At 40.3% G+C, this 21,479-nt stretch overlaps 1 protein-coding gene and 1 long non-coding RNA gene across 2 annotated transcripts; one reads left to right on the plus strand and one right to left on the minus strand.

Annotated features, from left to right (window-relative positions):
• The first annotated feature begins 18 nt into the window (after positions 1–18).
• LOC124875520 lies at positions 19–1,863 on the plus strand. Its single transcript, XR_007040047.1, has 2 exons — positions 19–1,415; positions 1,738–1,863. It is a non-coding gene; the product is annotated as an uncharacterized LOC124875520 (long non-coding RNA).
• Positions 1,864–4,701: 2,838 nt separating this feature from the next.
• On the minus strand, positions 4,702–21,066 carry pan2 (poly(A) specific ribonuclease subunit PAN2). The gene is made up of 26 exons (XM_047377711.1): positions 20,943–21,066; positions 18,332–18,637; positions 18,075–18,244; positions 16,543–16,663; positions 16,382–16,459; positions 16,026–16,296; positions 15,566–15,911; positions 14,317–14,413; positions 13,044–13,163; positions 12,830–12,949; positions 12,628–12,756; positions 11,945–12,144; positions 11,693–11,841; positions 11,498–11,604; positions 11,316–11,414; positions 11,135–11,223; positions 9,735–9,879; positions 9,518–9,655; positions 9,160–9,219; positions 8,987–9,077; positions 8,744–8,901; positions 7,632–7,775; positions 6,728–6,907; positions 6,537–6,630; positions 5,064–5,255; positions 4,702–4,948 (listed from the first exon to the last, which is right to left on the minus strand). Exons 2-26 carry the CDS (start codon positions 18,614–18,616, stop codon positions 4,914–4,916), a joined length of 3,618 nt encoding a protein of 1,205 aa, XP_047233667.1. The 5' UTR covers positions 18,617–18,637; positions 20,943–21,066; the 3' UTR covers positions 4,702–4,913.
• Positions 21,067–21,479: the final 413 nt, after the last annotated feature.

Consider the following 21,479-nt stretch of genomic DNA (forward strand, 5'->3'; position numbering starts at 1 on the left):
CTGTTTCATAATCCCAGTTCCTTGCTTTATTTTTTTGTTTGTTAAATGCACATGAGTGGCATGGTAATGTCTTGCTTGCCTTTAGTCGCAGACTTCACATTTGCCTTCCTACAAACACAGGTGTCTACGTTAGAACTCCTTGATTCCAGGACCCATCGGTTTTTGTTGTCCGACCGCAGAAGTCTTCATAGGATTATGAAACGCGTCGGACGGGTGTTAATTTCACGCATCTTTTCACGTCGGCCAAGTAGTTGCTTCAGGCTGCAGTTTTAGGGTTAAATTTCCTCTTTGTGTCCAGTTTGAGAACAAACGCTGGTGAATACCTCCTAGCCAATCCTCTTTCACCACCTGTTTCAGCCTGTTTTCCTGCAGCAGGCTCTTAAGAGACACGGACCCCCCTGGTGATTCTTCGTCTCTTATGTTATTGTAGTTATGTACATAAAAAGAGCTGTAGTGGGAAACCGATCGTGTTACTTTATTGCTTCATGATGGTCTTTATCATGTCGTTTTCTTTCAAGCAGGAAGGGAACATTAATCTTTTTTTTCTTCCCTAATATTTCTTTATTCATGATTTTACTGTCGTAGTTTTTTTAGTTTAGGGGAAAAAAAGATGTACTTTGCGAGTTAAATTAGTGATTATTGTGGAGGGAAATAGTGAAGAGAGGCTTTGGGAATAAATAAATGATTAGGCTCAACAGAAAGTAGTTCAGTGTTTACTGGGAGTATGATTGTTGGCTTTCTCATCAGATGTTAGAGCATATATGAAGGTGTTGTGAGCAGCCAGTTAGCTTATGATAGCATAGACCAGAGATTGGGTTCTGGTTCCTGTCAGCATAGGACGCGATCCACAGAGAAGCTCAGATGTGTCAGTTTGTGCAGAGCGTTTCAGAAACTGCTTCTGTAATAGTTTACATACCTTTTTGATTACAGCTTCAGACACACCTTATCTGTTTGAGCTGCAGGGTTCCTCCTGATGCTCGTTGCATGGTTAAAACGCACCGCAGCTTCAACTCTAGCTTTGATGAACCGTTCCATCGCTGACAAGTTTTTGTGCAATTATCCTGAACAGACCAGAAGAAATGATGAAAATCCTCAAAAGCTTGTGAATTATCAGGCACCTTGTTTGCTGCATGCATACAGCAGCGTTATAGGTGGGGATATTCTTTTGTTTTTGGGTGGAGTAAAATTAAGCCTGGGCTTGTTGACGGCGGAGCCTCAGAGGCGTTCCCAGGTTCTGGGCTCATGCCGGTTTCTTTGTTTTATCACAAAGATGCGTAATTACTGACGTACCAAATGCTCCAACTCTTCTCACCTGCTCCTCTTCAGTTCTCGTCTTCTGACTGAGAACGGGCTGCACTGTGTACTGAATCAAACTGCAGGACACATCAAACACAACTCTCCTGTTGCTCCAGCAGGTAACCTGTGACAAATGCTGGATTCTGTCTGTTTCACCTCCACCTTCATCTGTATCTTTTTTTTTTTTTTTTTACATTCCAGGCTTCAGAGATGTTAGGTTTTTGCCACAGAAATGGCAGAATTTATTCTTCCTTGTACCCTCCTTTTAGTTTGGATTCTTTCCTGTATATACGTATATGTAGCTATATTATTCTGTGCTCACATAGGGCATTTTGTATGTGATATTCATACTAGGCATAACTGAAGTTAAAACATCTGGTTTGTTCATTCTTCCAACTGTAAACTCAAGTGCCTTTTCTTGTCCCTCCCCCTCTGACTCAGACATTTTCTCCACCAGAGTATGGACCAAAGACATCGACCGTCCCTGACAGCCCAGCCATGTCTTTCCTCCTCTCACTGAATGGCACACTTCTCATTTACTACAAATAAAACTGTTTGCAATACCAACTGTGTATCCTTGAGTTTTTGATTCACACATGAGGACGAATCTGGGACACAGACTCTGCTGAGAAAAAGTATTTGCACCTTTTAATAATTTGTTGTTGTATTTTAAAATAAATGCTCTAAAGATCAGAAACATTTAATAACAAAGATGACCTTAGTAGGCATACAAAAGAATATTAAAAGTTAAAAACCTTTTGAAATGTTTGTTTTTGTATGTATAATTTTGGAGGAAACACAGTGAATTCAAACTTAAAACCACCCAGTTCTTTTAAAGGTATTTGTTGTACATTCACACCACCCTGAGAATAAGAACAGCTTTGAACTAATTCAGAATATTGAATTAGCTTTAACACCAACAGGTCATTTAAAAAATACTGAAAAGGTATTAAAAATATTTTTTCTTTACATTTAAGAGCTTGAAAGTGAAGCTGCTCAATTGCTCGAACATGCAATACCATAAACACCCAGCAGAGGGCAATGTTACAAAGGAAATGGGTGTGAAAATCGTTTTAGCTACAGACCTGTACATGCTTGTGTCTATGGCTTCGTCGCCCAGCATGACAATTATTTAAATCAAATGAACTGGAGGAGAGTGGTTCCGTCTGCCAACTTTCTGCACGTTTTGGGTTTCTCAACCAAAGAGTCAGGAGGTTCCACTGAGGAATGGCAGAAAATCTTCAGGGAACAATCTGGTTTAACATTTTTTGACACCTTAGTCATCACTACCAATCTTAGATCATCTTTATAGGCTTTAACAGATAAACCTGAACAGCTTTAGGTTTGTAAAGACAATACCAATTTGGTCTCTAAATGTGCTTTAGACTGAAAATCATGACATGCATGCTGCTGATTCTGTGTAACTGAATCAATTTACTGGGTTAAACTGCAAGGAACAGTCAGGCCTGCAGAAAGGATAATCATGGCCGACATTCCCTCCCTCCAGGATTTGTTCAGGTCTAGGGTCAGGAAAAGGGCAGCAGACTCCACACATCCTGGGCTTAGACGGTTACCTACAGAGCAGTATTTGTAAAAAGCAGCCGCCATGGAGCGATTCTTCCCCCAGGCTGTCTCTCTGATGATCAATTTACAGCCTGAGTAGTCTGGTACTGTGAAACAAAATAAGCATATTTGCACTATGACACCTTGCCTTTTCCGTGTAGTTAATGTCCTGTATGCTGTGAGCTTGTGAAACAAAACTAATTTCTTTGTGTGTGTGCACACAGCCTTGGCTAATAAAGCTGATTCTGAAGAGTGTTCCACATAGTTTTGTGGAGTTTCATCGATGAGGTCATATACAGCCTGGGTGTTTTGCATTCCTCTCGGAAAAACTAAGTGAAGTCAGTTTTTCCAGAGATTATTCAGATCCTTGGCTTTCTTCCTATAAAAGGTCAATTGGAGAAGGAAACACAAATAGCAGAAAATGATCTCAAATGCTTTAAAATGGAAACTAATCCAGAACGTGGAAACCATTCAAATGGACCGAAGGAAGAACAAAGACTGGGTGATCAAAAAAGGTCTGCAGTAACACGGAGAAGATGCCTAGAAATAGGGAAGAAGCCCCATATATCTCTCTTTATCAAAAACAACATGGGTTGAAGAGAGAGCAGTTTGCCAAAGAACACACTGATGGACAGAGAAATGTGGCACATTTTGTGGACTGATGAAAGCATGATTGTTCTTTTGGGCCTCAAGGCCACAGTCCATTTATTAGAAGAATCCCAAACACTGAAGCACGCTGGTATAGGCATCATGGTAATGAAAATGTTTCTCATGCCAGGCCTATATATTGCATATCAAAAATCTGAGTTTGAACAGAGTAAAATACTTGAAGAGATCATGCTGCCTTTGCTGAAGAGGAAATGCCTTGAAGTGGGTGACAAACGCCAAACATCAAGTGAGCCGAATCCTGGTTTCAGACCAAAAAGACTTGTGGGTTGACATCAAGCATGTGGTTTCCCAGGGCAAAGGCAAGAAATGCAGAGTCATCCTGGGCTGGAATACCTGTTCTCAGGTGCCAGAGGTCCATGATGTGAAGCATCTTCAGAAACACTGGTTATGTAACTAAATAACAGCTCAGTGATTTACAACAGAGCTCCTCCTAAATCTAAAAACATTTCTGAGTTTCTCTAGAAAATGTTTGAGTTTGTCCAGAGAATTAGAGACACATTCATTTCCCCCCGTTTCTGCAGAATGAGAATTTGCTCACGATGTGTGTGCATGATAATGAAAGCTATCGTGGGGATTTTGAGCTTTTTAAAAACACGCTACAATTATTTTTTACCAAGACCAACACTGTTCACTGTACAGATAAGCTCATAATTATTCATACCTCTGGCAGGTTTAAAATCGTTTTCTTCAAACCAAATGAAGAAAGAAATGAGACGGGCATCTTTCAAAAGACAATCAAATGATGTCAAAGGAGAGGCAATTTAGAAAAAATTATTTGTTTTGATTTATGTTTTAAAAATATAAACTATTTGGACCCTTCTTAGTAATAGTGGAACAAGCTGCCTTTCTGCAGGTTTTAACTGGTATTTTAATGATTTATCCTTGGTCATGAGCTCCAAGGCTTCCTTACCATCACCTAATCTTTAGCTTCAGCCACAGAGTATCTTTCGGATTCAAGTCGGGACTCCAAATTTTAATATTACTTCCAGTCAGAAGAAACATGATGGTAAAATTAAAACATTTTAAAGCTGTATCTGCTGGGGTATGAACAATTGTGGGCTTAATTGTATAAAACAAAACCATATTTTTCAGCAAAACACAAGATTTATTAAAAATCTTAATGTGGTTTGTCATGTGTTTTCTGCCATAAAAACAACAATCTAATATCCAAAATAGGTATAACATAAAGTCAATTTATTTAACGTTAAACTTTTATGTTGAAATAATGTTTAAATGAGTGAAACTGTTTGGTCACCGATTCAGCTAAAGGTGGACTGTACAAACCTCCAATACCGCTGTACAAAATGCACAAAGAAATGCAAATAAGTATAAAATGAGTGGACCGATGTCAGCACATCCAGTGTGGTTGTAGGTCACAGAGCAGCTCAGAGCCCCATCACAGCGGGAAACACAGCAGCACCTGTTGAAGGAAGGAAACACACTCAGTCCAGACCCTTTCTGGTAAAGGCCTATCAGCTAATTGAGTGTTCATCTCTCAGTGAGGCACTTTGATTCTGTGTGCTGTTTTGTTCTACCTTGACCATCTCCAGTATCCGAATCTGGGACTTTCCAGTCCAGCTGGCGGCCTTTTTCATAGAGTCCCTTCAGGACCTTCCTTACTTTGTCGCTCCCACCTCCTCGACTGAGGTCCAGGTACTTCCTGTACAGCTGCAGGGCGGTGCGTGCGTCCTCTATGCTGTCATGGGTTTCCCCTTGAATGTTGAGATCTGTTGGCGCAACAAAGAAAACAATCTGGAAAGACCAGTTTTCTCAATTCCCAGATTTTTCAGCATTCATTTCCAATTTGGATATTCCAGGAATGCCGGAGCATAAGATGCATAGGACAAGTTGTGTCCCAGATGCAAGGGATGTTTGTTTGTGCGGCACCATTCACACACAAGATAAATTGAAAGAAAATTAAGGGAAAAGGTAAGAAATACATTGAAAATACTAAATTTAGGCATTAACAAACTGCTAAAGTAAAACAGAGGAAATCCATAAAACACCGATAAAAATGAACTGATAGAATATCCTTTGCTCTTTATGGGAACGCTGCAGTGAAGAGTCATGTTTTCAGTCCTGATTTAAAGGAGACAACAGTTTATGCACATCTCAGGTTTCCAGGTAACTGGTTCTAGATCTGAGGAGCATAGAAACTAAATGTAGCCAACCTCATTAGTCCTTTTTCTTTTAACAGGTCTCAGATGACCAAGGGGGTCTACATGGTTCGTACCTGAGAAGTAACTCTGAAGCGTATTTAGGCCCAAGACCATTCTGTGTATTACAGACCATTAACAATACTTCATATTTTAGTGTAGGCTGGCACACTGATTCTAAGACCATCCAGGCCTGCAACCTTTAGATGCATCCCTTCTCCAACACACCTGAATCATATAATCGTCTTGTGTCCCGGCCTCTGCAGAGCTGAATGATTCTGCCGGTGAGGGAATTTAGCCATTTGATTCAGGTGTGTTGGAGAAAGGACGCCTCTAAAAGCTGCAGGATGGCAGCTTCCGTGGACTGGACTTGTGCATCCTGGTTTACTGAAATTTGAGGGCCGTAATTTTTCGGCGACTCCCCAAACATCTCGCTAGAACATTTTAACAGGACTGACGTTTGGACTTGAGATAGGTTCAACATTTTACATATGAGTTAATGGTAAGCAAAGTGAAAATGTCCAGCTCACATGGCTGTAAACCATCAAAACATTACCCAGCAGCTGAGATGTTCGGCATATGTTTACTAAATGTGACGCAGTGAATCTTCTGATTCATTAAAATAGAAATCTCCAAACATCCCAGTTCTTCGTTAAATAATAAGTTGTAATATGTTATATTTAACCTCAAGGCTTGAAAACGAGTGGAATCTTTAATAAAAACTGACCTTGTACATATACTGTATAGAAACCCAGCAACTTGACATTAGGAGCCTTTAGGATGCAGACAGATAACGTCAAATGAAGAAGTCTAAAAATCAAACCCTGACATGTCTTTTTTTCCACGGCTTACCTAGAAAATACCAAGCGAGGAATCTCAAAGAAATCATTCTCTTGCGTGGCAAATGGAACAGGTAGACCGTGTCAATGACTTGATCTTTTGGGACCTTAAAAACAGCAGATAAACAGGGTTGCACCACCGGATAATAAAATGTTTAACACTGAATCTGACTCAACTGGAACAAAATAAATATAGTAACCTACCAGGAGATTAATCACCCGAAAGTCCTTCTGTAAACCATGACCGACGAAGCGAACCCCAGTGTCGATGAGGAAGCGCAGCTTCAGGTACGTGGACTTCAGGGTGGTCAAATGCTTCGAGGAGATTTTCGCATCCAGATCTCCTGGTTTGATGCCGGAATACTGTGTCAAATAGTCGACCACCTAAAAAACCAAACGGGTGTGTTACCAGAATATTACCAAGTGATGCAACGATCAGGACAGTCCTCTAAAGCTACCAACAGGTTACCAGGCCTATGCAGACACGCTGAGGAGATTCAGCCATTTGATTCAGGTGTGTTGGAGAAGAGATGCATTTAAAAGCTGCAGGATAGTAGCTCTGAAACACCCCTGGATCAGGCTTTTACTGGTCAATAACAATTCTTGGTTTACTTAAAGGTTTTCCCTACTGAGTTCGATTATAAGAATCATAACAGCTAAAAACTGCGACTGAATGTACCAAACAGTCCAAAAAAAAACAAACTTTTTACTAAACTCAAAACAAAGTGCAGCCAAGAACATGCAGTTTGCTGATGCATTTACAGACCAAATAATGTGGGAGTTTTCGGTTTTGATGCATGTAACTAACACTGGTATTGGACCTGCTGATTCGAGTCGATCAAGAGAAAACAGGCTGATTTTGATCCCTGGCAGACTCATTTATGCATTAGTAATTTTTGTACAACTAAATCTTTTAAATTATTTACTGCACAAGAAGAAGTATTTGTTTTTACTGTTTAAAAAGAGGTCATAAAAGGAAAAGAAATAGGGTAACATGGCTCATGTGACCCAAGTTTAGCCCTTTAGTACAACTGCAAACAGAAGCAGTTTGGACCAGAGCAATAAAAAGATAATACAGAGGCAGGGAATCCTGGTGTTGTTGTTTCACCTGCTCCTGAGTGGAGATGTAATCGTCGATGAAGGGGACCCCCTCGTTGGACCCCTGACCCCTCACACAGGTGATCCTGGCTACAGACATCTGACTGGGTTTAATGGTGGACTTGGTGCCGTCACTGCGCAGCTCTGCCTCTTCCTGCAGACAAACACGGTCAGATCATTTGTTGATTTGATTCCGGATCAGTACACTTTGTCTATTAGCTCGATAGTCAATACACACCTGAGTCACTTTATTTATCTTCCTTAAAAATGCAGCTTGATCACTGATCATTTTGCATCAAACTTTTCATAATGTAATTATTTTATTTAAAAAGACAATTCCAAAAATGTGAAGCCACTGAGAGCGCCATATAGGTTCATCTTTATTATTCACCCAACACAATCGAGGGTAATGTGCAGAAAGCTGGACAGAAATATATTTAAGTTCTCCTTCTCTCCCTTTTTTCTTTATGCCCCACCTCTCTCTCTTTCTTGCTTCTTATTTTTCCTTTTTGTTTTCGTCTCCGTAACAATTGAAATAATCCCAAAGCAGTTTCTAATAAAGTTTCTTTTATAAATATCAAGTGGAGCCTTAAAGCTGTAACACTCCACTTGTGAAAGTAAATCTGTTGGTCTTCTTCTTCTTGGCACTCTGACATAATTCTTAGGGTTACTCTGCTCGACAGGACACGGTAAAAAAAAAAAAGAAATCCATCCAGCCTTCAGCTTATTCACGATTAGGTCATAGGTCAACAGGTCCAGGGAGGTAACGAAGTCATCCTCTCCCTGGTGACATCCTCCAGCTCATTCTTAGGGAAACCATGGCATTCCCAGGACAGACGAGATATATATTCAAAAAATACTCCACTGAGCCAACATGCAGCTATAAATTTACATGTTTCTAACCTATTTTAAACATCTGTGCTCTCTGTTTAATTGCAACTTTAAAAGTTATTTGGTTTAGTTTTATTACACAGGCAAGTAGAAGAATAATTCCATCTAAAATCGGACAAATTAAAATTAAAGCATTGTACACAAGAAAGCAGTCAGACGTCTGAAAATTGACCTGCGGCTGATGCTTTGCTCAAATGTTGACTTCACTGTGTCCTGGTAGAGCAAACTCACCTGGTTGAGTGTTACAAACTCCGCGTCAAGCCCCACCAGGTCCCCTGCCTGCGGCATTTCACTGACCATGAGGGGGATGAACGTGGCGTGACTTTTCCTCTGCTTCCGAGCCAGCGAGGCCTCCGTCAGCAGTACACTGGCATCTATGGGATTTTTAACTGAAACACAAAGGGTGCCGCACTCTTAAAACACCTGAATTTACATTGAATTGTCAATCTGTCGGATTTAAACAAGGAAACTTACTGCGGAGATCATATTTGGAGTGGTAGTTCCTCTTGGCATAATAGAGGATGGCTGGAACTTTCCAGCTGACATCAAACTGCGCAGCTTCAGTCTTTGGTAGAAAACGATGTAGAAAGTTTACTCCGACAGCAAACATGATGCGTAGCAAACTAAACAAGTGGTAAAAATCGTACCTTATCAATGGGTTCAATTAGAAAATCGTTGAAGAGGTACCACTGCTGGTGTGTGACTCCCTGAAACACAAACATCACTTTAAATGTTCTCTAAGGAACCTCTGAGGCCTTCACAGGACATCTGGATGGATACTGAGGTTGAATTACTCGCAGGTTGGACCTCTGAAAGCAGTGGTTGCCCTGGGTTTTATTTATGGTGATCAGAGTAAAGGGGGCTGAAAACACACTCCACACCACAAAAATGTGGATAGACATTCATGTTTATATTGTGACTAAATGTGCAAAGTTTCTAGGGTGTGGATACTTTTACAAGGCATTTTATAATGTCAGACTGATTTTATTTGACCTGTTGACTTACCTCTTTTCTTTGATGGTACGTCTCACCCACTTTGATGTGTGCAACCAGGTTTCCGCCTGTACGAGTGTCCTGGATGTGGGGCACTGTGACCACAAGGTCGTAGAGGGAAACCCCCTCTGCTTCTTCAGCAGCGCTTATCTAGTCAGAGAGGTTATTGTTATCGAGTTACAGCCTTCACAGAAATCCCAAATACCACGCTTCTAATTGCTACCCGTACTTCGTCTCCTTCGGACCAGCTGCTCATCTCCAGGCCCTGACTTTTGCTGATAGACATCTTGATTGTAGTGGGGATCCAGACGTGCCGGAGATCCTCGGCCCGAGTGTCAAAGGTGAAGCCCTCCGTGGTGCAGATCTCCTCCTCGCTGCACACGTGAAGCCAAAATGAGGCCTTGAGTGGTGTTAAGTCACACTCATTGGTCCAATCAGCATGTACTATTCTTCCAAAACTGTAAATTCCCTCCTCTTTATAATTTTCGATATTTAATTAACTATAACCTTTGGCAAAAATATGAAATGATCACTCTTGGAGGGTGTTCAGATAATAATGATCACAGATGTGACCCAAAATGAATATATTTTACAGCTGCCCCTTTAGGCTTTGCAAAACTAATTAACTGCATATCTTTTTTTCTGACAGCATACAGTTTGACTACATACAGCAGCTCCTTTAACCCAAACTGATTTCTGGCCAAATTATTGAGCGGATCTGAGTTTCACTAAGAAAAGTTTACCTTCTGCTTGTTAGCTAGACGCAGTATCTTCTAAAAAAAGTCCTTAATCAGCAACAAACCTACGTTTGGTGGATAAGATGGGAAACGTGTAGAGGTAACACCTGCCATCTGCCTCCTTTATCTAACACGCTGTCCTATATCATCAGTGTTGGTGGAAATGTGCTTGTTTTCTTACAGCAATCATCTTTATGTTTCTCTGGGATGGTTCAAACACTCCCAACGTTACGATTTATCACTGAACCATCCTCAGTCCACCACGCCTCCCTTTAGTCCACCAGAACCTGATGTTCGATGTTTAGATGTTAAAGGTGGTTCTAGTTGGTGTTTTCTTGATTTGAATCCCACTTCCTTCAGCTGATTTCTTACAGTTCATCACAAACATTATCTCCTTTTTCTGTCCACGTTATTTTTAAGACCATATTGTTTTGGATTTCCTATCCTAAAGCTTTGATGTTTCCCTTTTTCACTCCAAATCCCAGCTGCTTCAGAAGAACCAGCATCTTTTTCCACACTCCATGTGGATTTGTCTTCCTGAAGGAGTTTCATACTCACTCCGTTAGTTTGGCTGACAGCTCTCTTATGGGGACCATGTTTCCTGTCAATCAGCCAGCTGCAACAGCTTGACTAAGTTTGCAGAACTTGATCTGTGCAGGTTTTTGTTTCACAGATACAAATTAAAGGATCTACTTGGTTTGAAAAGAAACATGCAGTTTTATGAAACAGTTTTATGTCATACTGCCGATTTGTTTTGCTTTTGTTCCTATAAAGTCAAACAGCTGAACATCTTCTGTGAGCTTATTGCAGATCTTTTCCTGGGCTTGTAAAAGAAGAACAAAATATTATTCAAAACAACATAGATGAAAATGAGCAATCTAAGGTTTCATACTCTAAGCACCACTCTGTAGGCATGGGTGGTGGCTCAGTATGCTTTGCAGGATCCATTGCCTCTTTCTGCATGGCCTTATTGTACGCATACTGTAAAGATAAACAAGAAAAAAGCCCCATTATCTAAAAGAACATGAAACCCCAGGTAAATATAAAAGGAAAGCAAACTGAGAGTCGATCACCTCTGCCTGAACCTTCCAGAACTCAGCCTCCTTGGCGCTGTTTACCTCACAGTTTATGACCAGGACGTCCGGCAGACACCTTATGTTGCGGGTTTGCACCTGCAGCGTGGCACAGAAGCGTTGTAATCCCACAGTATCGACTACAAATGTAAGTTCAGTTAATGTACTGAGATTTAACTCACTGTAGGCTGATACTTCTCACAGTTTTCACACCATGCTTGAGTGTTCTGTTCCAAACAAATGCTTTTCTTCAGAATCTCAGCAAAGTCATACTCCTTTATTGTTTTATCTACAGAGTCACAGTGAAATTAATGCTCCTTGTTTACTGTGACTACATATAGATACTGATTGGTGTGGGAAACCAGCCTCAGACTCACCCTGAGAGTTCTGCTCTGGATAATGCATGGTGAAGAGCAAGGTGAGGGAGGAACGCACCGTTTCCTTGCCACAGCGGCACAGACTGCTGTTCTCAACTTCACAGCCAAACAGCTTTCCGATCACAGACTCAGCAGAGGAACCCAGAGAGCTGCCACCAGTTCAAAAAACCAACACAGAAGCAGTCCTTTCATTCTTCCTGACTTGACCAGAGCTGCAAACAACACCAACATTAAGCTAGAAGTTGCTCTGACCTGCTGCTGGCTCCCCTGTAGGCCTGCGGACCCTCCTGCTCCTGAGTCTCCTGATGAAGTTGGGTGAGGATGAAGCGATTCCAGCTCTGGATCAAGCGGCCCAGTTTGGCCTTCCCAGTTTGCTCATCCGAGTCTGCGAGGATCAGACCCAGAGCCGAGGCTTCAGGGATGGTACGAAATGCTCGGAGGAAGTTACTGGCCTAAAAACAAGGAGATGGAGAGTTGAATTGGCATGTTAGGAAATCTACAGCTGCAACAAAATGTGGAGATTATTTTAATAACTGTCACTGATAGCAGGATCAATAGGCTGGGATTTTACAAAATTCACTTCTAATCCATTTTATATAAAATACCACAATGATTATTTCTACAGTAGTGAGGAAGGAAGGAATGAAAACATGGATGGATGGATGGATGGATGGATGGATGGATGGAAACATGAAAAAGGGGAAGAAGGCAGGAAAGAAAAGAAGGAAGAAAAGAAAACAAGGAGTGAAAAAAGAAAGGAAATAGGATGGGAGGAAGAAGAGAAGAACTGAGGAAATCTAAGAAGGAAGGACCAAAGAAAAGCACATCTGGAAACAAACACTATTTTATTTTTCCAGACTCATTCAGAGCTGGATATACTTCAATCTAATCTCCTGACTGGGATCGCCAAATTTAGGACATAAAGAAAAATCTACCTGACACGGATCTCCTCGTGACAAATCCAACATATGGAAGAGGAAACCCAGCTCACAGGCCAAGCAAAACTCCTTCTGACACAAATGATTCTGCACCAGACACCTGATTGGCTCCACGAAATATAAGACCTAAAATAACACAGCAACCGGTGAATGACGGCTGTAAAACAACTTTAAACAAAGCCAGGACCGACACACTTACTTGAATCATACAGTTACAGTAGGCGTTGGGGATGTGCGGCTCGAGGCCAGCAAACAAAGTTCTGTTGTAATGTTTGAAGTCAAAGTCCTCCAGTCCAAGTTTGGAGAATTTAATTGTGACCTGATGCAGAACAAACACATTTGATCAAAGCTTACTCTGCTGCAGATACACTTAACAGGTTATCTCACACAGAATGGCATTTAGCAACTCCAACCTTCCTATACTTCTTGGGCACCATGCAGAGGTGAGGCTCTTCGTCACGTCCAATGGGTGACTCTGGAACCTGGTTGTAATTATCATAATCGAGCTCCACATCTTTAATTTTATAGGGAACCTGAAATCAACATGTTACATTACAAAAAAAATCCCAATGAAAACAGCAGCATAAATTCATGTGAAGAAATTTGTGTATTTACACTTATTGGCTCCCTTGGTAAAGATCTGAAAAAGGCCTTAAAATAAATGAATCTTATATGCAGTACTATCAGCCGATCCCATAGATGGCACTTTCTTGATGAAGTGGGGGGCCCTGACAACACACTAATGTCGCTGTAGCTAATTTATACTTTGATTCAAGCAGCGCGGTCAGCTGATTTGTAAGTAACTCTGGTAAATATGGGTTCCAGTGCCAATAATTAGAGTAATATTGAATAGATTAATCTTTTTGAATGCATATTAATTGATCCTTTAATGGGAGAGTAAAACATTTCACTTCAGAATGTTACACTGTTTGATTTAACTAAGAAATCAGAGCGTTTCAGAGGATATGGTGCCTTTCCACAGATTCATCCTGAGTTTTATCTCCAACCCAAACGGAGAATGAGTTGCAGAAAAGATCAATCCTAGTCCCATGTGACCAAAGTCAATGTGTACAGCAGCGTTTAGCAAACTCCATGTGTTCATGTGTGTGATAGTGGGACAGGGACGTTTTTCTCCTGGCATAACTCTCAAGCCTCTGGTTAGGATAGAAGGGACATCTAGTAGTTGTTATGGAGACTTGTTGACCTCAACATCCACTTTTTGCTTCAGCTTTGGAGATTCAAACCAACCTTGTTTGTTACCGTTCAAGTTATTTCAAACATTTTAATTAGTGCCAGTTTAGGTGAGTGGCTATTTTATTGTACCCCCTTCCAGACTGATGAAGAACAACTTGCATAAAAAGCACGTTCTCTTGTCTTTCCCCTTTTAAGGAGTAGCTCAGAGAAACAGGCCCCTCTGTCACATGGTTTTTATACATCATGGAAGTCATGGATATTTAAAACACTCTGATCATTTTTAAAAAGTACCTTATAAATTTAAACAATTTGTATTTATTTTATAGGGATTTTTTTGGTACAGGTGTTTTTGTAAAAACAAGCAAAGAAACAATAGGGATTCCCCCAGCCCCCCCACCACCGTTCTATTTGAAAGATTTTTAAGGTCATTCTTATGCAAGAGGACGCTGTAATTGTTTCCACTCAAGAGGACAATTTAAAATAGTTTCCTGCCTGGTTTCGAGGACGTGTACGAGGATTCGGTGCATAGCCGATGAAACCGACAGTTTTCATGGTGCGCAGGATTTCTGGGTCCACTGGAGGAGCTCGTCTGTTAAAAAGAAACATGTTTTCAAATAAAAACCGTTTATCAAGGCTAATACACCACTGTGATGCTTGTTTTATGTACACCACCTCTAAATCTGGGCTCTTTTCCCACCAAGACTGGAGTGTTCCTCCTTTTAGTTCAGTTTGCAAAATACAAACTGTACAAAATGTGACGTTCAACAACACGTACAATAAAACACAAACATCACTTCCAGATTTTAGGTATATTATGAAGTCAGCATTACTTTGTATGATTTCACAAACATGTAAAACTACGGCTGATTATGTCCTCTACATTTTCAGGAGACCAATAAAGAAACCACCACAATACGTTTGTGATTTCTGTCAGTTCTTTCCCACTTCCCTTTGGTTTCTATGGCATTCTGTCCCAGGCCTACTGGTTTCCTGTTGCAAGTCAGTAGAAGTAAGTCTTGAAGGTAGTTTTACACATGGCAACGTCTGAATTTCTTTCCAAAAACTGATGGGAAATGTAAAACTTTAGCCACACTGTAGTTATTAGGAACCACCTTCTGCCTGTGATCAGCGTTTTTTCAGGAACCAGGGTCTTTTTGTGGGGCCATCCTCAATGCGCTTGTTTACACAGAAAAATGAGTAAGGGACACAGTTCATGTGGTAAATCTCTACCCCCAGAAAACAAATATTTTGCAAAGAAGAAGGGGTAACAACACTAGTCTCTAGATGAGCAAAGAGCTGCAGCTGTAAATGCAGTGCAAACCCAACCAGAACTCCTTTTCTTGCAACAAACATAACTGATTTTAGAAGTTGGAAGCAATGAAATGTATTTAAAATCTGTTAGAAAGACTTGCTCAAACCAAGTTTTAGTATGTAACCGCTGTTCAAAGAAATGATCTAAAGTTAATGCTTTTTTGATCTAAACGTGTTCATGTTCAAGCTTGGCGCTACAATGATGCTGTGGGTAGCAAGCTGTGTTCTCAGCTGATTAAAGCTGTGTAAACAAGCCAGTATGCCTATGTTTAAAGGATATAAAGGATTTAGATGTTGTGCACCTTTTGGTTTTAGTGTTTTTAAGAAGATGACTAAGAAAGCTCGTCGTTTTTAGGGAGGAGAAACACATTTCAATAGATTCATTTGCATACACAGCTGCACAGCGTTGGTGCTTGTGATCAGGTCTTACCTTGGACTTGAGGTAGACAGGGCAGCAGGCCAATCTGACAGGAGAGGTTCAGTGCTTGTCAGCGTCATTGGGATGAGAGAGAGGGGCAGGAGGTCGTGGTTCCAGTCGAGCTGAGGCAACGTGTCCACAAGGCAGGGCAGAGGAAAATCTGTCTCCCGAGAGTAGTCATTGAAAGAGACCTCTGGGACATCAGACCACAGGTGCACACAGCCCCCTGAATCCCCAAAGGCCAAGGCTTGTTTGCTCGATGAAACGTCAAAGCTCATGAGCAGCTGACCCACGGTGTTGATGTGGAAAATGTCTGCCACATTGGCAAGACCAGTGGGCTCACAGAACTGACACTGACCTGGTGAAAGAAACAGGAAGGGGACTGTCTAAATACTCAAAAAGCAGTTTGTATATTGAAAAAGAAAACGGACAAAAGAGTTCAACAACAGCGTCGGTTTTGCAGGTGAAATACCTGTCTGCGAGATGATCACAAGGCGAGATGTGTAGGTGGGAATGAAGCGCAGGAAGAGGGGATCCACATGCACCTGAAGTGGAGTAACAGCTCGCATCATGCGTAGGTCGTACACCATCAAGAAACGGTCGCACGCCAAACCATTCAGCCCCCGACTGGAGAAACCACAAGCAGCCAGAAGGTTTCCATGAACGTCGAAGTCTGACAAGCTGCCGGAGAACGCATCAAACTCGTTTTCCGTCTTAAAAGTGCGAAGATCACGAAGGGTAACCTGTTATAAACATGAGACAAAAATGAGAAACAAAAATAGAACCAAAACATCCTTCTTAAAACCGACATCATGGAGGATTCTTCACCTTGCCGGAGGTGTGCCCACAGAAGAAGAAACGGCTCGTTTGATGCATTATTGCCACTCCGGGTGTCTCAACTGTAAACTGATAAACACACAAGACAGTCGAAAGCTTTCAAATGTCACTCTCTCATTATTAATATAACCCTGTGCCAAAAAATGCTTCACCTTCTGAGTTTCTTGAACCGTATTCAGGTCAACTTCCACAACGTAGTTCTGTAATCCTCCCATGAGCAGAGTGTTGTTATCAGTCATGAGAAGACTATGCATATCAGCTCCTTCCTCCATCCTGAAAACACACGTTAGTTCATACAGAAAATGCAATAATTTCACTGCAGCATGTTGTGTTTAGTTACCACGGGGTGGCATATTTGGTAGAGGAAGCAATCATAAAGAACTGCTTGGTTTAAATATTTTATTCCAAGTGATAACATTCAAACTCTGATTGCTAATTAAACATAAGTTTTGAACATGTCAACATTTCTATCAGTTTAAATATTCCTAATGGGGAAACCAAAATTCACACCAGATGTCAGCAACCCAACTAATTCCCACATAACCCAAACTTCAGTGTGTATTATTGGGATTTTATGACATACCAACACAAAGTAGTGCATGATTATAAAGTGGAAGGAAAATCAGCCTCCTTAATCTAGTACCTCTAGTTAAAATCCAGCAGCCAGCTGCCTTAGAAGTCACCTAATTAGTTAATAAAGTCCACCAGTTTGTAATTTCATAGCAGAGATAACGACATGAAATTAAAAATTAAAAAAGTCAGGTTATAAAACAATATCCAAATGTTTCTACATCTCAAAATGTTGCTCAATCCCTCATCTGAAAATGGAACAAGTACGGCACAACCACAAACCTATCAGAACTGACCATCTAAACCTAAACTGGCAGAGAGGCTGCTCTGAAGAGGGTTCAGAGATGTCATTATGTAGCAGGGACAGAGAAGCTGGTCAGAGTTGATAGGAAGATGGACGCAAGGATATTCTAGAAGAAAAACTGTTAGAGGCTGAAAAAGACTTGAGGCTGGAGTAAATGTTTGCCTTCCAGCAGGACATCAACCCTAAACATAAAACCAGCTACAATAGAATAGTTTAGTTCAAAGCATATTCATGTGGTAGAGTGGCCTAGTCAAAGCCCAGATCTAAAGCTGATTAAGAATCTTTAGCAGGAATAAAATTGATGTTTAAAGATGCTCTTCGTCTATCTGAGTTATCTTAAGCAAGTTTGCAAAGAATGGGCAAATATTTCAGTCTCTGTAGCTGGTAGAGACTTGTGGTTCTACAACGTACTTTGTCAGGGTGGCTGAATACAAACACATACTGAACGGTGATCCTTGGTCTCCATGATGCTGTTTGTTATCTTATGTCTTCCAACAAACCTCAGAGACCTTTACAGAACAGCTGGATTTTTAATGAAACTAAACAACACACAGATGGACTCTACTCATTTGGGCGGAACGGATATTATTTATATTTATGTATAATTTTACTTCCACATCACAATCAAACACTACTTTCTGTTGGTCTATCACATAAAATCTCAATAAACTGCACTGACATTTGTGGTTTTTACATGAAAAAACATGTAAAAGCTCAAGGGGTGTGAATACTCCAAGGAACTGCATGCAGCATGTCTGTTACTATCAGCATAATAAACATCGACTCTGGTTAATTTGTTGCACTACCTACGGGTAATCAAACATAACAAGGCCTCCACGAGTGTAGCATTTGAGGTTGCTCTTAGAAAGAAACAACACTCCCGTCTCTAGACTCTGAACATGTCGGATGTCATCTGTGGCATGCACTTGGAAAGAAGAATGGCGGCCCATTGTAGGCCCGAAGTACGAGGTAGCATGTCCCTAAAAAGAGGAAATAAACAAAGAGTATCGGATTATGAAAAGTAATTAAATTAAGCAGTCGATACTCCAGTATTTTTAGATTCTTACTCTGTGGTTCCCCATCCAGAGCATCTCCTCCTGAAGATCAAAGTGGGTTGCTGTGACTGGGATGCCAACTTCTGAGACCACGCTATGGAGCTCAGAAAACACTCCCTCCATCAGGTGCACAGGCTCGGGGACTGTCACGGTGAGCCCCTCCGGGTCAAGCTCCACACCCTGCAGCAGGTTTGGGTTGAGGTGTGGGTCCAAGGTGGGCTCCAGGCCTGCCTCCAGAGTCCCGTGAAGGCTGGCTTGGTATTCACCCATCCCAGGGTCGAGACCCTCAAAGTTCATTATGGAAAGAGCTACAGCAACCTACAAAGGAGTACAAAAGCTTAATTCATAACAACATCTACAATCCATACCCTGATACTTTGTTAAATTTAATACCATTTAATTAAGTAACAGCAGGAAATATCCCTCAAATAGTGGTAAAGTTTACATGTCTTTGATGAGCTCTAGTGTAGGCCTCGGCTGATTACTGGTATACAGGCACAAAACGGTTTAAAAGATTTAAAACCGTAAAACCTTTTCTATCATATGGTTCTTATAGTTAAAACTCCTTTACAATGGGATGACAGAGAAAGTACTGAAGTGATCTCCAACTGCATGGAGCATAGATGCCTTGCCCAACCCCTCTTGTTGCACCACACTGCTGGGCAGCTGGCTGAAAGAAGGCAACATCCCTGTCCATCGATAAATATGGCTGTTTGGAAATATTTCTGGTCAAAGAAAACAAGGACATTCATGGTGTGATAACTAAAGTAGTGCTATTGGAGCTACCTGAGCAGATGGTCTGACTAATATCAGTTTGTTAACTTATGTCATTCTATAAAGAAGATAACAGCAAAAAGGTTGCATATTCTGCACAAAAAGCACTGGAAAACTGCTACTAAATTTAGCGGGTGTCTGTTCTATACTTTTATACCAAAATCAAAATACAGTGAATAAATATTTCAGAAATCAAGTTTTATTTTTTTTGTTTCAATTTCTTATGGTGTTGTGGTACTTAAGACCGGTCTTGAGACCATAATTTCAAAGTCTTGGTCTTGCTGGAATCTAAATTTCTTCTCAAGAGACTAGGCAAAACCACCACCAGGAATTTCACACTAACCTTTACTGCAGGTTAGTGTGAAATTCCTGGCCGCATTCAAATGTAACCAACAAGGTTTTTTACTTTGAAAATGTCAACGTTGCCTTTTGTGCCACTAGGTCACTAAGATAGGAAAGCAAGGGGAAGAATTATTTCCCAATGCAAATATATGGATGTTTGAAAACTGCAGTTAAAGCTAAGTCGGTTGACCTTTTCAGCTGGATGTATGGACTCTTCAGTGTTATCTGGTTTGTCTGTTTGCCGGGTTGGGTTCACCTAAATGTTCTGGTAGACCACCTAACTGAAAAAAGTTAGCAGCACCTGTGGAACCATATACTCTGAAGTGATGTTAAAGGCTACCTTGCACTTTTTTCAAATGTTGCAACAGCAACAATATTATGATCACAGCAATGCTCCTGAAAATGGTCTCTCAGTGGTTTTGTCCAGGTGTTGGACTTGGTCTGACCTCCCTCAAAGTCTTGATCTTGACTCGATCTTGGTGTAGGTGGTCCTGACTACAACACTAGTTAAATACCAGTACACCACTGTTTATTTACTCAAACTATTGTACCTTGACAATCTCATGCTGGCTCATGCCTACCTTAATTTAAAATCTATGATTGATAAACTGATCAAAGCAGGACTGAACTATTACACTGACTGCAGGTTTTTCAAACAACAAATTTCATTTGTGAACACTTTATACTCCAGAAGGAGCCCTGCTTAAAAATCCAACTACTTGGACTGTTTCACTCTAAACTGATTAATTCAGTGACAATCAAACCTGTCCAGGTTTGACCAGTCTAAGCATTACAATTCAAGACCTAAGCCTGGTCTAAGCTGATCCAGATGCCTAAACGAAATAAATACTACAATTTGTTGCTGCTGAATTTTTATTGAAAAAATAATAATAATAATTGGTGTGGCACAATCAGGTTCGAGTTTGTCTAGTATATAGGTCATTATTTGGAAATAAAATAAAGGGAAAAAGGAACAGCATGTACTTGTATGTGTAGTAAAATATAGTGTTTAAGATATAAACTTTATTTAATGAGTTAAAAATGTGTTTATGTAAAAAGAATAAATGTTTCACTAGCCACAAACTACGTATTAAATAATACGTTAAACAATAATAAACACATCATAATTTAGACCAGATTTAACAAATACAGGTCTGTCAATTTCAAACTAGAGCTGATTAAAGTTGGTTCACGTTATATAAAAACCGCGAAAAAATATTTTTAAAACAGCATCGAATTCCTAAAGAAATGATAATACTAATGTAGATAATCATCCGACGGTCAACATCGTCAGTGTTTACCAGTCATACAGCTTTAAGTTAAAGTCATCCAAATAATTAGAGGTAAACTGCAACAAATAGCTAATGGCTAGTCAAGCTAAAGTTAGCATCGGTTTGCACACAGCTGCAAATAATGACATTAACTACACCAAAAACACATATTCTGCCAGACCGTTTGGGGCGGAAAAATCAAACCCTTATATAATAAATGTAAAGCTTTTACAAACCTTCTATTGAAACGTTTTGACATGTAGATGCCCATGCTAATCGCTCACAACAACAATAACACGAAACATTTCCGGAGCAAACTGGTGCGTTCATAAGCAATGGAAATTCCAGGCAGACGCTTTGCAGCTTGGCAGCAAGATGTTAATGAGATTAACTATAAGACTATTGGAAAGGGTGGAAATATCATTGTGTATACTGGCCTTAAGAATAATAAGAAGAATAATGATAAGAAAAAACACACCGACTAAAGTTTTCTGGTTTGTTAAAATCACATAAATCAAATGGCTAGATTACTAAATGAACAAAAGGAGTAACAAATACCAACACTTCGACAGGGGTTCTGAACGCACCACAGTGTACCAAATGATTCAGTTTGCTTGACTGATTTATTTTGAACACATAAATAAATAAATAAATGTTTTTACAAAAAAAAGTTACTGTATCCAGTTATTTTTCTTTACAATATAATTAAAAACATATACAGGAAAAAATACATCAATCAATGCAATTAGCACTATAAAATAAAATAATTAAAG

This window comes from Girardinichthys multiradiatus, chromosome 1 (assembly GCF_021462225.1).
Source record: "Girardinichthys multiradiatus isolate DD_20200921_A chromosome 1, DD_fGirMul_XY1, whole genome shotgun sequence".
NCBI classification, from domain to species: Eukaryota; Metazoa; Chordata; class Actinopteri; order Cyprinodontiformes; family Goodeidae; genus Girardinichthys; species Girardinichthys multiradiatus.

Excerpts from the sequence above, each read along its gene's own strand:
- pan2 (XM_047377711.1), bottom strand. The coding sequence starts at position 18,616 with ATGAACTTTGAGGGTCTCGACCCTGGGATGGGTGAATACCAAGCCAGC. Across the intron at positions 16,664-18,074 it reads CTTGTTATGTTTGATTACCC|GATGGAGGAAGGAGCTGATA; the intron begins GTAGGTAGTGCA and ends GTGTGTTTTCAG. Across the intron at positions 11,605-11,692 it reads TCCAGAGCAGAACTCTCAGG|ATAAAACAATAAAGGAGTAT; the intron begins GTGAGTCTGAGG and ends GTGACTCTGTAG.